We start from the raw sequence: 13,958 nt of genomic DNA on the forward strand, positions 1-13,958 counted from the left end.
TACCATGATTCATCTTGTTGCAGGAAAACTCTGTCATTTTTATTGTAATCCAACAGCAAAAGCCCCAAGCTTCACTATGAATTCATTGTCACTGCCACCAAGATTTTTTTTCATCCAGATACAAGGAAACAGGGTTGTTGTTGTTTTTTGTCTGCAGTTATATGATTACGTGATTTCCTTAAACATTCCTCTATAATAGAAACCATTTATACACTTTAGATATTTGACAATTTAACAACTTCATTATTTTAAAGAGTCATGTTTAATGATGTAGAATTTGCTCTTGAGAGATCTTTCTAGTGTTTCCTTAGCCTCGTGAACATTTTTAATTATTATGTTAATCTCTGAGTATGATGCATTAATGTTTCCTCACATTTGTAATTCGTATTATTAACTGAAAATCTATTTGCTCTTTTTGCCCCCATTTTGTGACATCTATTAGGAAACCTATTTCCTTATCCTCATGCATGGTAGCATGGCTCTGTCCTAATACCCGCAAATAGTGGGACAACACTGTACAATTCTAGAGCGCCTGAAGGGTCTTTCATTTTAAGTGGGAATAATGTATGATCTTGGACTTTTTCTGTCCATCCTAATCAGTTCCCTGCCTTTGTTTCCAATTGAACCTCCCCCATCCTGCTCCACCTTCACCTCTGAGTCCCTGTGGTTTTAGCCTTCTTTCTAGCCAAGCCTGTTTTTGTCTTCTCTTTTTACTTCAACCAACGCCATCATCTTTAAAAGCATCAACTTTGGCTAAGCAATGCCCTGCCGTCTTCTGTCTTCATCCATACATCATCTGCCATCGCCCTCTTGGGTGCCCTTGCCTCATAACTCCATCCCTCAATGTCCTTTTTTTCGTATTCCTTCAATCCATTATTACGGAAGAACATTTAGGCCTCTGAAGAGAAAAAAAACAGGCTTCTGACTTTACTCTCAGAATTCTCACTTGAGAATTCTGACTTTAATCAAAATTCTCTTTTTAATCTCAGAATTCTGACTTTAAAGGCTGAGACTAGTCAGAATCCTCATTTTAAAGTCAGAATTCTGAGATAAAAGTACAAATCATGCTAACTTTTTTTTGCCTTCTTCACTGGCCCTAATAATTTTCCATAAATTATTCTCACGCCACATTCCTGGTTTTTTTTCTTATCTTAATGTGTTTTGGGCTCTTAGTCCTCCCTTATGCTGATTCCTATTACTTTCTCTTAAACCTTACTCGTTAGTCTCTCTTTCATTATTCTCTGCATTTTCTCCAGATTAAGAAATGGTCTCTTTTAAGATCTTACACTTTCTTCAACTCAACTCTGCACATAACACAAAATAACCCGTATTGTAGTTGTATTTAATGTCGTACTTTTGTATCTTTTCAGTCTGGTTTTTACAAGGGTGTGGCCGGATCACAGGTGACCTTGTCTAGCTTGGTGAACCAGTCCAGAGCCATGCTAGAAGAGCAAGCGCGTCACCTACTGACTGAGTCGGAACGCCAAACTATGGGTTACTACTTGGAAGAGTATCGGGATGGACACGTTGGCGTGGAGCAGCTAGTCATGGCGCTTTTCGAGCTGCTCAACACTCAGGCAAAGGTGAGCCAAAAATATTAGAATGAGAAGGCAAAAAAAAGGTCCTTAAGCATGAAGGTGTATCTCTGAAGAGGTCTACAGAGCTATTTATTGATGTGTTGTTCAATTGTGTTTGTCCTTCCACTAATTATATGTCAGTTTTATAAATACACGCAAGAAAACAAAGGCATCATAGTTCCACTTTACCAAGTACGAACCTGAAAGCTTTCTTTGAGGCCTTTTACTATATTTAGAGCTACACGTCTGCCACTTTTTGAAGTTTCACGCATTTTTCCAAATTGTAAAAAAAAAAAAAATTAAGTTTAAAAAAAAAAAGCTCATAATCAAATTTTTCAAAAGTCAGTTTCTGTACTTTATCTTTATTAGGACTGAACATACAATGGCTCACTGCCAACACTGTAAAATATGTTGACAGTAATGTTAACCATGGAAAAATACATTTGAAAGAAGGAATATAATCATTTAATATATTCAGTATTTGCTTTTCTATTATTACGGATGCAGAACATCAGAATAACTAGCCGCTCAATGGATAACTTGGCAAGCTAATGTAGCGGTCATCTTTATATGTAGAGATCCGTGTTGTCAAACACAAACCACTAGACTAAAACTCATAACATATGTCACAGCAGATCCAAATCTATCCTCTGTTCACAGAAAGCTGACGATACTGCTGAGTCCCATCAAGCCAAAGACAGTAACTCGAAACCTACCCTATAAAACACATGATGACAGTTCAATATGTTTGTGTAGAGCCCTATTTTTCTAAAAACATTGGTAAAATTTTGAATTGTATAACCCTAGCTTTCCTAGGATTAAATATACAGCTCACAAAAAAGTTAGTTATTTGACTTTTAAATATAATTTACAACATCAGAAAAAGACAATGAACAATTCAGCAAAGGGTTACACAAGGTCAAATTAAGTTCCTCAGCAAGGATTATGGTGCATTTTAGTTCTTCCTGGCAGAATTATTAAAACAAAAATTAGGAACCCTGCCACAGTTTGGCTTTAGTCACAACTGCTTCTCATCAACCAGCAAGCTTGCTCCCAAGATCTTGTTTACCGTGGGCTCGATTATATTAGAAGCTAAAATCAAACTGCTTTTTTATTTTCTGGACCTGGAATTGACACTTCTGCTTTCTGGAATTTTACCAGAAATACAGACGATATACAACGTGTTGAATTATGTGTCCTGTGAATGTTTCGATCTTACAACTTTCAACTGTAGATTTCGCTCTCGCTTCATCATCTTCCCACAGTTTTCCCTACTATCAGAAGTGCGAGGCCTGGTCACCCCGCAGGACCTGGAGCGTTTTGACGGGCTGGTGTTGCGCCGTGAGATTCAGGCTCTCAAATCAAGACAGGGCTCAGCAGGAGCTCCTACCTTTCAGCCAGACACTCTATCCATGGTGTCATACCCTGACACTCTGACCTCGTCTTCGGCCAGCTTCATGACTAATACTACTCTGAGCTCCACCCGGGTAAGTGGTGCTGCCGAGTAGACCAGCTGATTAGTAATATGACTCGGAGTAAAGCAGATGACGAGGCGTAGTCTATTCATGGAGTGTGGTGGGGGGTATGGTGAAGACATTTGGCCATGCCATGTCTCACTACATTCCTTTTAACATGGCAAATATTAAAACAGTATTTGATGTAAGCATCTGTTTCTCCTCCACTACTATAACCTCCTAATCTCACCCTCCTCCTGGTAGGAAAGGCTGCTGTGGCTGATAGATATGATGGAGGTAGGAATAATTTGGTAAAATTGATGAAACACACATGACTTCCATTCCCTGTGACCTGTGGATACCATGAGAAGAGAAAAATTCGAAACAGACTATCCTCTTTGTTCATATTTTCTTCTGGGCAACTATTGTTGTAAGTTCAATTGAACATCAAATCGGCAATTTTCTTCCATCTAGCTCCAGTAAAAGGGTTTTTAATGTGGCAATTGTGTGTATGTTATCTCCAATTGTCTCTAATGTTGTCCTCAAATTGGACAATATGTTCTTGTATTGTAAACCAATTTAATGGATTTATTATCCATTCGTATAGTCTAATATTGTTTTGTAAAATATTTCTCTGGATAACTATTTTTCATTCTGCAGTGATGTTTTTCTGCTGTGGTTGGATTTTTTGGTTGCTTTTCATTCAGTGGAACCTCCCAGAAAATTGCAGAAAAGTCCAACTTTTTGTGCTCCCCACCTCAGAAGGATGTCCTGGACGGCTCAGAGAAAATGCGTGCTAATGACCGAAAGTAGACCTTCACTATATGGTAGTGACAATAGTGGTACAGGCACATTTCCGTCCTAGCTGCTCAACACAATATGGCATAAGTGAAATACTGATATTTAAATTTAGCATGTCAATATTTGAAGCCAGGAGGTTCAAAGAAGTGTATTGTAATGGGGACAGTGGGAGTCTATAACACATAATTTCAAGTTTAATGGTTTTTAATGAACTTCTACCCAACCGGCAGGTGATTGAGCTCAATCAACACGTAATTTGAATTCATAACCGTGAAGACAAAGCTTACTTTTTCTCCATCAGTTTGTCTGTCTGACAGGACTGAGTCAACCTTAACTTGCAGGGGGGCATTTCTCTAAAACAACTACAGTATTTTCCAACAGAAGTGCATGTAGACTTGATGCAGATATGATTTGTTGCCTAGGAAAGGAAAGAATACAAGGCAGAATGCAACAACAAACATTTTGTGATCATTAAAATTTGGTACTTTCTTCCCAGTACAATTGCTTTTCACATGGGTTATGATAATTGAATGGTTTTCACTAAACTCCTCTAGCAGGTTTTGTATCATTTGCTTCTGTTGTAGGTTAACAACTTTGTATAGTGTTTTGTGTTGTTTTTGAGTTTGTTTTTTTTACCCCGAGGTGATGGCTATACACTGCCACCGCTGTGTATAGAAAATTAGAAAGCTAGGTAGCAAGACAATAAAAACTCACACATTCAGAAATCACATTCAGCTCCAGGCACACATACCAATGCAAACACATAAATAAGAAAAACATTTGCTAGTTGAAAAATCCGTCCTGTCAATTGATGATTCCGTGATCATGTGCCAAGACTGATGTTTGCGTTTTGTGTGGTTGTAAATAGAGTAATGTTCATCTCACAAACAGACTTTATCGCTAACAGTGGAAAACACGACAAATATCGAGTCATTTTAAACTACCATGCTTACAGTACTGTATCTTCAAAAGTCCTTTTTGGATCACCTCATCTTTTAAATGGCACTGCATGGAAGCGCTCCCGACGTAGCAACGGCAGGTCATTAAGCAGAATTGATGGGGCTTCTGTTTTGGTTTCATGGCAGTTAATGAAGGGCAGCATTTGGCTGAACTTAGCTTGTCTCTGAATTTGCTTAGACAATCTAAAAATGTCACATGGGAAGTTGGACTGACAACTCAAATCCTGCTTGACACATAGTAGTAGCTGTGTGTGCATGCATGTGTGCAAATGTAAGCATGCCTTTTAATAAACACCTCTTGGAAAATCTAATTTTTCATTAGTTTTGGTGCACGCCTCTTTGTAACATCTGCTCACAGGCTGCTTGCACTGTGGTGACCCTTTTCTGGTTCACTTCAGCATTTTTTTTCCCTTCATTTTTCTCTCCTGTGTCTTTTAGAACGACTGTGTGGTGGATACTAATCAGCAAGATCCCTTGGACAGTCTGAACACACTGCTGGCTGACATCTCTCTGGTGAGCCCTGTAGCCTGGCACACAAAAACACGGGCCCGTGTTTGGCCCCATAAACATAGACGTGGTACAAGGGAAAAGGGGAGGAGGGGTTGAACACAGTATTTTAAAAATAGAAGTGAAGCAGTAGTCGAAATGGATGAGGCCAGTGGAGGAATCTAACCTACAGGCTTTGTTTAGGTTTTGCACCAAAGCAAGGTTAAAGATGATCTTTCATCATGTCTTATTTATTGAATGGAAAATGGTGAGCAAAAGCCAATCGTATTATTCCACTCCTCGGCCTACCTTTAATTTTCGGGGGGGTAAAAAAAAAAAAAAAGGTCAATAAGAAAGCTTTTAGACAACCATTATTCTATTATTTTATTTTATTTTATGTTGATTTTATTTATCACTTCATGCATTAGTGGTCATTCATGTCTCAGTTTTGTTCATTCCACTGAAGTAAAAAATGTAATGTATCAAGTACTATACCACCAAGGCATTGCTGCAATGCCTCTTGAGAATCTTCATCAATTTACAATTACATTTACTGGAGAAATGTTTTTTTTTAATATGCAACATATCCTTTGCACATCCCCAATCTATCATGATCAAAACTATCCTCTCACTTCAGGATGACATACAGTCCACCACAGCTGACTCTCCCCCCTCCTTCAAGCCTCCACCCCCATCAGGGGTGCAGAGGCGCAAGAGTAGAAGAGACCAGCTCAACAAATGCCCCTCGTCCGAATCCACACACACAGGCTTGCACTTCACAGTCCCCATCCGGCCTATCCACAACAAAAAGCCGGTTCACACCCCTTCATCACCTTCACTACATCGCAAACAAGATCCTCCCACGTTGCCTTCCAGGGACTATGCGGCTATCCGAAAGAAAGAACTCTTGGCGCCATCCAAGAGAGAACAGAAAACCACCTCTCATTTGTCCATGGTTGCCCAACAAAGTATTGGCCCTTTTCCACGCGTCCAGTCCCCAAGCAGGGGTGCCAAACTGGCTGACTCATCCCCTTCAGCAGCACCACCACCACCTCCACCCCCAATCTCCGCACCTCCTCCTCCTCCTCCTTCTCTCCCCCTTAAGCCAGCCACAATGTCCAAAGCCTCATCTCCGGGCTCTAAGCAACAGTTTGTTACAGTTGAAGTTCACAGGCCCAACGCAGAGCCAGATGTCAATGAGGTGCGGCCGCTGCCCCAAGCTCGAGGTGAGAAAAGTAGGTCATAAACAATACATTGTACAAGTTTGGAATATCCAATGCATCAAAAGTAAGTACATAGAGTAATTATATAATAAATAAACACAGATGGATTTGAGGGTCTCGTTTTTATGGTCAAAATTATTTTTTCAAAACCCAAAAATTATAGTTTGTGTATACAAGTTTAGAAATACTCCATGTATGCACATGGATGACCAGATTGAATTATTTTGTCATTAATATTTGCTCACTGGAAAAATGTAAGAGGGTGGAAAAAGCTGTAAATAATCAACGCAAAAAGATGCACTTAAATTTAAATATATGCGGTCATAAATCAAATCTACACAGGCAATCAAACATAATTCATTTTCTGCCCACAGTAAAAATCTTTACAGGAAGTTTCATTAGGGTTAAAATAATATCAACTTTCTTTATTTAAAAAAAATTCATAATTCATGCGTATTATTCAATAATAATTTATTATTCAATGCTAATTGAAAAAAAAAAGCGCACTCAAGTCCTTAAGTAATTACCTAAGTCTGCTAGCCTATCTAATATGCATGATAGTTTTGCTATGACAGGGGTGTCAAACTCATTTTGTTCACGGGCCGCATTGTAGTCATAGCTACCATTATGACTGTCAACCCAAATAAATGTATATATACATATATAACTTGTTTTCAAATCAGACGAGTAAAAACTGGTCAAATATAAAAAAAAAAGAGATTATTAAAAGTGAAGACAATTTGCAATTCTAGTAAAGACACATGAGTTTGATGCACAATTTGTCTTTGCGGGCCATATAAAATGACGTGGCGGGCCGTATCTGGACCCCCGGGCCTTGAGTTTGACACCTGTGCTGTCGACAGAAAGAAAAGAGATGTTTCATTTCTATGGAATCTACAACAATAACTACTCACTATGGGCATTTAATTGGCAGCTGGTGGGCCTGAGATAAGCACGTTCAAGATTTTAACGTCTTGTCACTCCAATCAAACTGCACACATCTGTCAACTTGCTTACCTCATTAAAAATGAATAATCAGAGTGTCAACCACTCGCATGTAAAAAAAAAAAAGGATCATTCAGTGGGATGCCGTTTTCAGTTGTCTGTATAAAGTAGGCCGACAACAACCAGCCAAATTATTATGACAACCTGCACAATACAGCCGACACAGGAGTCACGTATCCTGCTTTTGTAATGATAAGACTTCGTTTTTACTGTCAAAAAGGTTAATTTTATGTTTATATGGTAATCAAAAGTTATGTGCAATATTTTGCTTTTTCATTTAGTCACATTATTGAGTCCAAATTATTGGGAAATGTCTGCGATCACTAAGTTTGAGCATTATTATCTTGGAAAAACATATTTTTGATACAGCTTTTGTATAAGCTATCATTATGATGTGCAAGTTAGGGTGTTGATGACGACAGTGTTTTGCATACATAAATATAACATTGGCCCTGATATACCACCATCCAAAATATCTGAAAACCCTGAATTTTCATCCACATTTTGTATTAAACATCCCAATTGTCGTCTTTCACATTTGACAGATAGTATATTAACTTGATAAATAATACCCTTCAAAATTAATGAATCTGACAAGATATTCTAAACATTATAAAGTGCTGTTAAGCTGCTGTATGAAAGCGCCCTAAAATGTTTTAATTGCAGTAGTTAAAAGAAAATTGAAAAAAAATACATAAAAATGAAAAACAAGGTGAAAAGTACAAAAAAAAGACAATTAAAGACACCAGGGGAAAACATTTTGGTCTGGAAAAATTTACAGTCATTTATTTTTTCCGTAAAAAAATGGAGGCACCAGACAAAGTATGCACTCTATAGAACGTTCGTTATATCAATTGGAAACCAAGAAAACAGTCATCTCCGAAAAGTGCTGTTCAGGTAACACATGAAATAGCAACATGCACAACAAGCAAACACACTGATTTAGTCCAGAGAGTTTGTAAATGCTGATATCACGTGTGCCTGCTCCCCCCCTCAGGTGGCGCCCTGTCTCAGCTGTCAGACAGTGGCCAGACTCTCAGTGAGGACAGCGGTGTGGACATAGCTGAGTCAGGACACATCAGCAGCTCCCATTCCTCATGCACACGACACCCTCAAGATACCCAGGGGGGCGGGGGGGACAACCCCACCAAACCGGTGAGGGTGTACTGTGGGCCCGACATGAATGAATGAGCATATTAATAGTTGAGGGGAATGATTGGTGTGATTCAAGAACTCTTTGCTGCTTGGATCTCTACCTTTGTGAGGACCAATTGAGCTGATTATAAACATAGTTGGAGCCTAAAGATAACTGTCCTGTTATGTTTTACCAAAGCTACTCCGCCACCCTCGCCTCATTGATGTGCTTGTAACGTAATAGATGGAAGCTCTGGGCTTCTGTAGCACTCTCAGAGTGCTATTTTAAGAACAACCAAAGGGCTTTTGTTGCTGGCAGTCCACCACTGTGAAGAGGCCGTGAAAATGGATGTAGCTTAAAATGTTGAATCTGCTTAGTTCAATTAAATGATTTGTGTAGTGTGACAACTACTGCCAGTAATTAAATAGCAGCCTCCTCTCCAGACTCAAATGTAATGTAAACATTTCATGAGTGGTTTCTGCGGCTGTTTAAAGTTTAATGTTCCAATTAGATTTAAAGAGGTACTGAGGGAATAATTTGTCACTGTTGGTTCTCATAAATGCAGATGTACAAGTCCTTGTGGACCATCTTACCTCTGTTTTTGCACACTTGTTCACACTTATTACTTGTTCATCCATCCATTTTCTATACCGCTTGTTCATATTTATTTTTTTAAATTTTCCATTAATTTGATTTATTTACTCAAAATGTTCCATCTATTATTCCATCCACCACTGTAGTGTAGTAAAAAAAGTTCATTGCGGAAGGACAGAAATGATGAAACTTTGTTTGCGATGATGGGAAAGTAATACGGCTATTTTAAAATGACAATAATCAAAGTGTGTTCTTAAGGGAGCGAGTTTGACAAACAAATTATCCTTCATTATACATTGCTTCCAAGCTATGATGGGGTCTACCATGCATTTCTGCATTAGAAAATTATTATTATTAAATTTCAGGTTAAGAATGAGCAATGGAACCTCCAAAGAAAATGTCACTGGTACAATTACGGTTTCTTCAATAAAAAAAAAAAAAAAAAAATTAAAAATCCACTGAATATACAAGCCTGTATATGAATAGTTCAACTTTCATAAGTGCCATACAAGTAGAATGCATAATAAACTAAACACATTTATTCGACTAAAATAGAATTACTTACTCTTTGATGATACAACTGTGTTGCGTGAGAACTTTGCCGATATCCGCCCAAGTCAAAGGTGCGTCATAACAGGATGCCGATTGCTATTTGATCGATCCGCATGATTATTGACCAGTTGTGCTGAGGCTGCCTAAGTAAAAGGCCACTCCAAAATTTCCATTTTTCATGTATTGGGTTATTCGTGGTGGACAGATAAGTCAGCATCTGGTGTGACAACCATTTGCTTCATACACATACGTACATAGTGTGGCATCGACTCTGTACTGTAATAAGTTGGATTCATCCACGAGAATACACCTTCTCCAAAGTGCCTGCCACCAAGTCGGTAATAACGATGAATTGATGTTAGGTCGAGACCCCGTTGAGGGCGTCAAGCATGCCGATGAGTTTTCCTGAGATGGTTTCTGACATTTATTTGGTCATGCAAATTGATTGTTGTAATAGCAGTCTGGGTGGCAATTTTGGGAGTGAATCGGCTTGATGTAGGTGTCCTGGGCTGAAACATCTTGGGAGATGATAATGGTGGTGAAATGAACATTTAGTGCACAGGCAAGAGCTCTGGTGAGTCTGGGTTTGTGGCATTGTGCTGTGTGAATAGATGAAGCATTTTGGAGTGGTCTGGGAATCCCAAGGCACCTCTCTGCAATAATTATCCTTTCTAATCAGCAGTTTGGTGTGGCACACCAGTGGGATCAATGGATTATCTATGCAAAGGAAAATAGGAAAATATTCACCAACAGTTTTTAACATGTATGTGAATATTTGAGAGAAATAAGCCTTATAATTTTTAGTTCAGTTTGTGAACAATGGGATTAAAACAAACGTGTTGCTTTTATAGTTTTGCTCAGTATATTAACAACTGAATGCCCAATAACTTTGATGACATGATGTAGGGTGGAACTTCAAGAGACCAGACTCTTGTTAAACCTATCCATTATTGAGCGGCCAAAACAGAGAAGGGCTTTGCACTTTTATATATTGTGTATGTATATATATATATTCAAGATTCAAGATTCAAGAGATTCAAGAGTTTTTTATTCGCCATGTTTGAGCGTGCCAAACAAGGAATTTGACTTCGGTAAATCACAGCCTCTGTTCAACATTTAGGTGACTAACAACAACACTCAGGACATGCGAAAAACGAAAGATATTCTCAAACATCCCCTGATCTTAAACTGCTCTTAAACTCCCAGGAGGGCAAGGAAAAACTCAAAACTCCAGCTAGGGGAAATGAGAAACCTTGAGAAGAGACCACAGTCCCTCACTAGGATGACCAGGCTGCAATGGATGCAGAGAGTACACATAGTACAAACAGTGTAGACAAAAAAGCTGTGGAAAGCGGGATGTTATTGCACAGTAATGACTCTGAGACTCATATATATATATATATATATATATATATATATATATATATGTGTGTGTGTACCATCCATATATGATATGTATGAGTAAATTTCTCATATTCTTGAAGTAAATTCATGCCAGTATGGGAAAAGCTTACCACAGCAGCAACAACAAACATGTCAGTCAATCATTATTTGTCAAATAAAGAAATAAAAAAAGATCCATCCCGCACTGGCATGAAAACATTACACAACATTATCTAATGCAATTTTATAATTAACATTGTCTCTGCCTGACTTTAGCCAGGGCTGTTGGAGCCCACCTCCACATTAGTGAGGGTGGCAAAGAGTGCAAGTACTTTGGGCATCGCGATTGAAGGAGGAGCCAACACTCGACAGCCACTGCCACGAATTGTCACAATTCAGGTGAGTCACAATCATGTAATGCACTTTGATGATGATTTCTCATCCAATGACAATAGTGTTTATGTTCATGTCCCTCTGCCTGCCTGCCACGCTCAGATCCTATCAGTTACATTCTTGTTGTGTGGCACCTCTTGTCCAACGTCAGCTTGGATATTCTTCAACTTAAGCAACCATAGGCAGTGTAGAGGATGGATGGATGGATGGATGGATGGATGGATGGATGGATGGATGGATGGATGGATGGATGGATGGATGGATGGATGGATGGATGGATGGATGGATGGATGGATGGATGCATGGATGGATGGATGGATGGATGGATGGATGGATGGATGGATGGATGGATGGATGGATGGATGGATGGATGGATGGATGGATGGATGGATGGATGGATGGATGGATGGATGGATCCAATAGCATTTTAGTTCAAAATGTAGATAGTTTTCAGTGTGAATATTTTGTATGTAGTCTGCATTTGACTGAAGACCAGTCTAAGGGTTACTTACCCTAGCCATTGCTCAAAATCATCTGCTCACTTGCAGCCCTTAAGTGATTTAAAATTAATTAATAAATTCAAGAAAAAACATGACCTTAAAGAGATCTCTCTATGTCTACAAAAATAGCGCAGAAATAACTCAAAAGCCAGTGCCCCACCATCCAAATGGAAGCATATCTTAACTGGCAAACATCATACAAGTGGCTTGCTGTGGGAAGAGCCAAAAGTAAAAACAAACAGCAATCTGCAAAGCGAAGCGTTATGTTCAGATGGAAACTATTCAAATAATACTTTCTTTCCTGATGGCATCAAATTCACTTTTTATTTTAAAATACGGATTCGCTTCATACATTCTGAAAAAAATACATTGAAGCCTTGTTGGAAAGCTATTAGCTGTGCCTTGATCAACACATATCATCTTGCCAAAGACAACAAAGCCTTGTATTTTCTCATGACTTTAGTACTCAACCTTTTCTGACCACAGAGTTGCGTTTTAAAGATCATAGCAGTCACAGGCGGTCGTCCACAACTCTTTCAATACTGTCTTTCAGCCTTCTTCCTAGCGTGGTGGTGATTTAAATAAAAAGGGGACACTGATTGCAGCAGTATGGATGAAAGGGGTCAAAATCAGCACTTTCAGAATCTGCAAATGTTAGTTTTAAAGAAAAGAGGACGTGTGGAGTTGATACGAAGAGTAAGTTTTAAGCCAATGACAAAGTGCAAAAGTCTGCTAATGCAGGCGGTTAAATTTTAAGTGTTGTTTGTGCAAGCTGTACCACAGCATCTGCCATAGTCAATAGATTTCCTGACAAATATGCCTGTGAGCTATTTTTAGTTCCCTTTGCTCTTCTAAAATCATATTAGCTCTTGCACAAAAATATGTGCAAGACTTAACTAAAGAAATTACAGGGTGATGATTTATTGAGATTTATTTTCAATCCAATCATAGTTTGGATTAAAATTCTGTTCGGATGCATTGTTTTCATGGACACTAAAAACCTTAATCCGATTAGGACTTGCGTGTTCATTCGTCACACTTTTGTGTGAAACAAATTATTCTGACATGAACATGTTGGCCAAAAATGCCAGAGATTGTAGTAGAAGAAGAAGAAACTGCAATGACTTCTGTGTCAGCAAATCCCAGCTCCTAATGGAGCTGCAATGTATCTCACGCCTGCCAAATTGTATTTTTTATTTTATTTTTTTGGTTTCTTGCGCCTGCCAAGTCTTTCGCTCGCTATGCTTCTACTAGAAGAGAAACGACGAACAGTTACATGAGCGGTAAAGATGGTTTCCGAACTTCGGAATAAGTGTTTTCATGTGCGACAATCGGATTACCAATCGACATCATGTGCGACGATCGGATTACCGATCGACATCAAGCATCCCTCTCATTCGGAATAAAATCTTGAATATAATGGGCTTGATTGGGTCAGGATATACCGAATAAGGTGCGTACATGAAACAATTTTGAGTCCGATCAGGCTTTCAATCCGAATAAATGCGTCCATGTAAACGTAGCCATTGAACTATTTACTTTGATATGCTCTTGTACAGTCTTAAATAATGTAAATGGAATTAGGGTGTTCTATTTCCATTTAACAACCAACTTCCAAGACAACCTTATTGATGTTACAAGCACAGATACATCCCCGAACAATAACAGTGTAGTGCCTCATTGTTATTTGAAGCCATTAATAACACGGTGGCCTTGAGGTCACACTTCGCTGTAAAGTAAGGAGACTTCCATTTTCAAGGTGGAAAAGTGAGTTTTGGTAATTCTCACCTGGGGAAAGATAACTGTGTTATTAGGCCCTTGAGTAAGGCACGCAAGCTCATTGCTTCTCCCAGTCAGGATCGAGCATCAGCATGATAAACTGGCTTTGCGAAAGGC

General features: G+C 38.8%; 1 protein-coding gene across 6 annotated transcripts in view; it reads left to right on the forward strand.

Moving 5' to 3' along the window:
- whrna (whirlin a) overlaps positions 1-13,958 on the forward strand; it is a 75,562-nt gene that overhangs the window by 53,580 nt on the left and 8,024 nt on the right. For 2 of the 6 annotated variants that reach the window (XM_049737174.2, XM_049737175.2), the window contains exons 6-11: positions 1,371-1,583; positions 2,843-3,064; positions 5,230-5,304; positions 5,915-6,503; positions 8,503-8,660; positions 11,446-13,471. In XM_049737174.2, coding sequence (XP_049593131.1) covers positions 1,371-1,583; positions 2,843-3,064; positions 5,230-5,304; positions 5,915-6,503; positions 8,503-8,660; positions 11,446-11,985 — 1,797 coding nt within the window. In that variant the 3' untranslated portion in view covers positions 11,986-13,471. Of the gene's footprint in view, positions 1-1,370; positions 1,584-2,842; positions 3,065-5,229; positions 5,305-5,914; positions 6,504-8,502; positions 8,661-11,445; positions 13,472-13,958 lie in introns of those variants that run through there. The other 4 variants (XM_049737176.1, XM_049737177.1, XM_049737179.2 and 1 more) reach the window with 3 other exon arrangements.

Source organism: Syngnathus scovelli, chromosome 13 (genome assembly GCF_024217435.2).
Source record: "Syngnathus scovelli strain Florida chromosome 13, RoL_Ssco_1.2, whole genome shotgun sequence".
NCBI classification, from domain to species: Eukaryota; Metazoa; Chordata; class Actinopteri; order Syngnathiformes; family Syngnathidae; genus Syngnathus; species Syngnathus scovelli.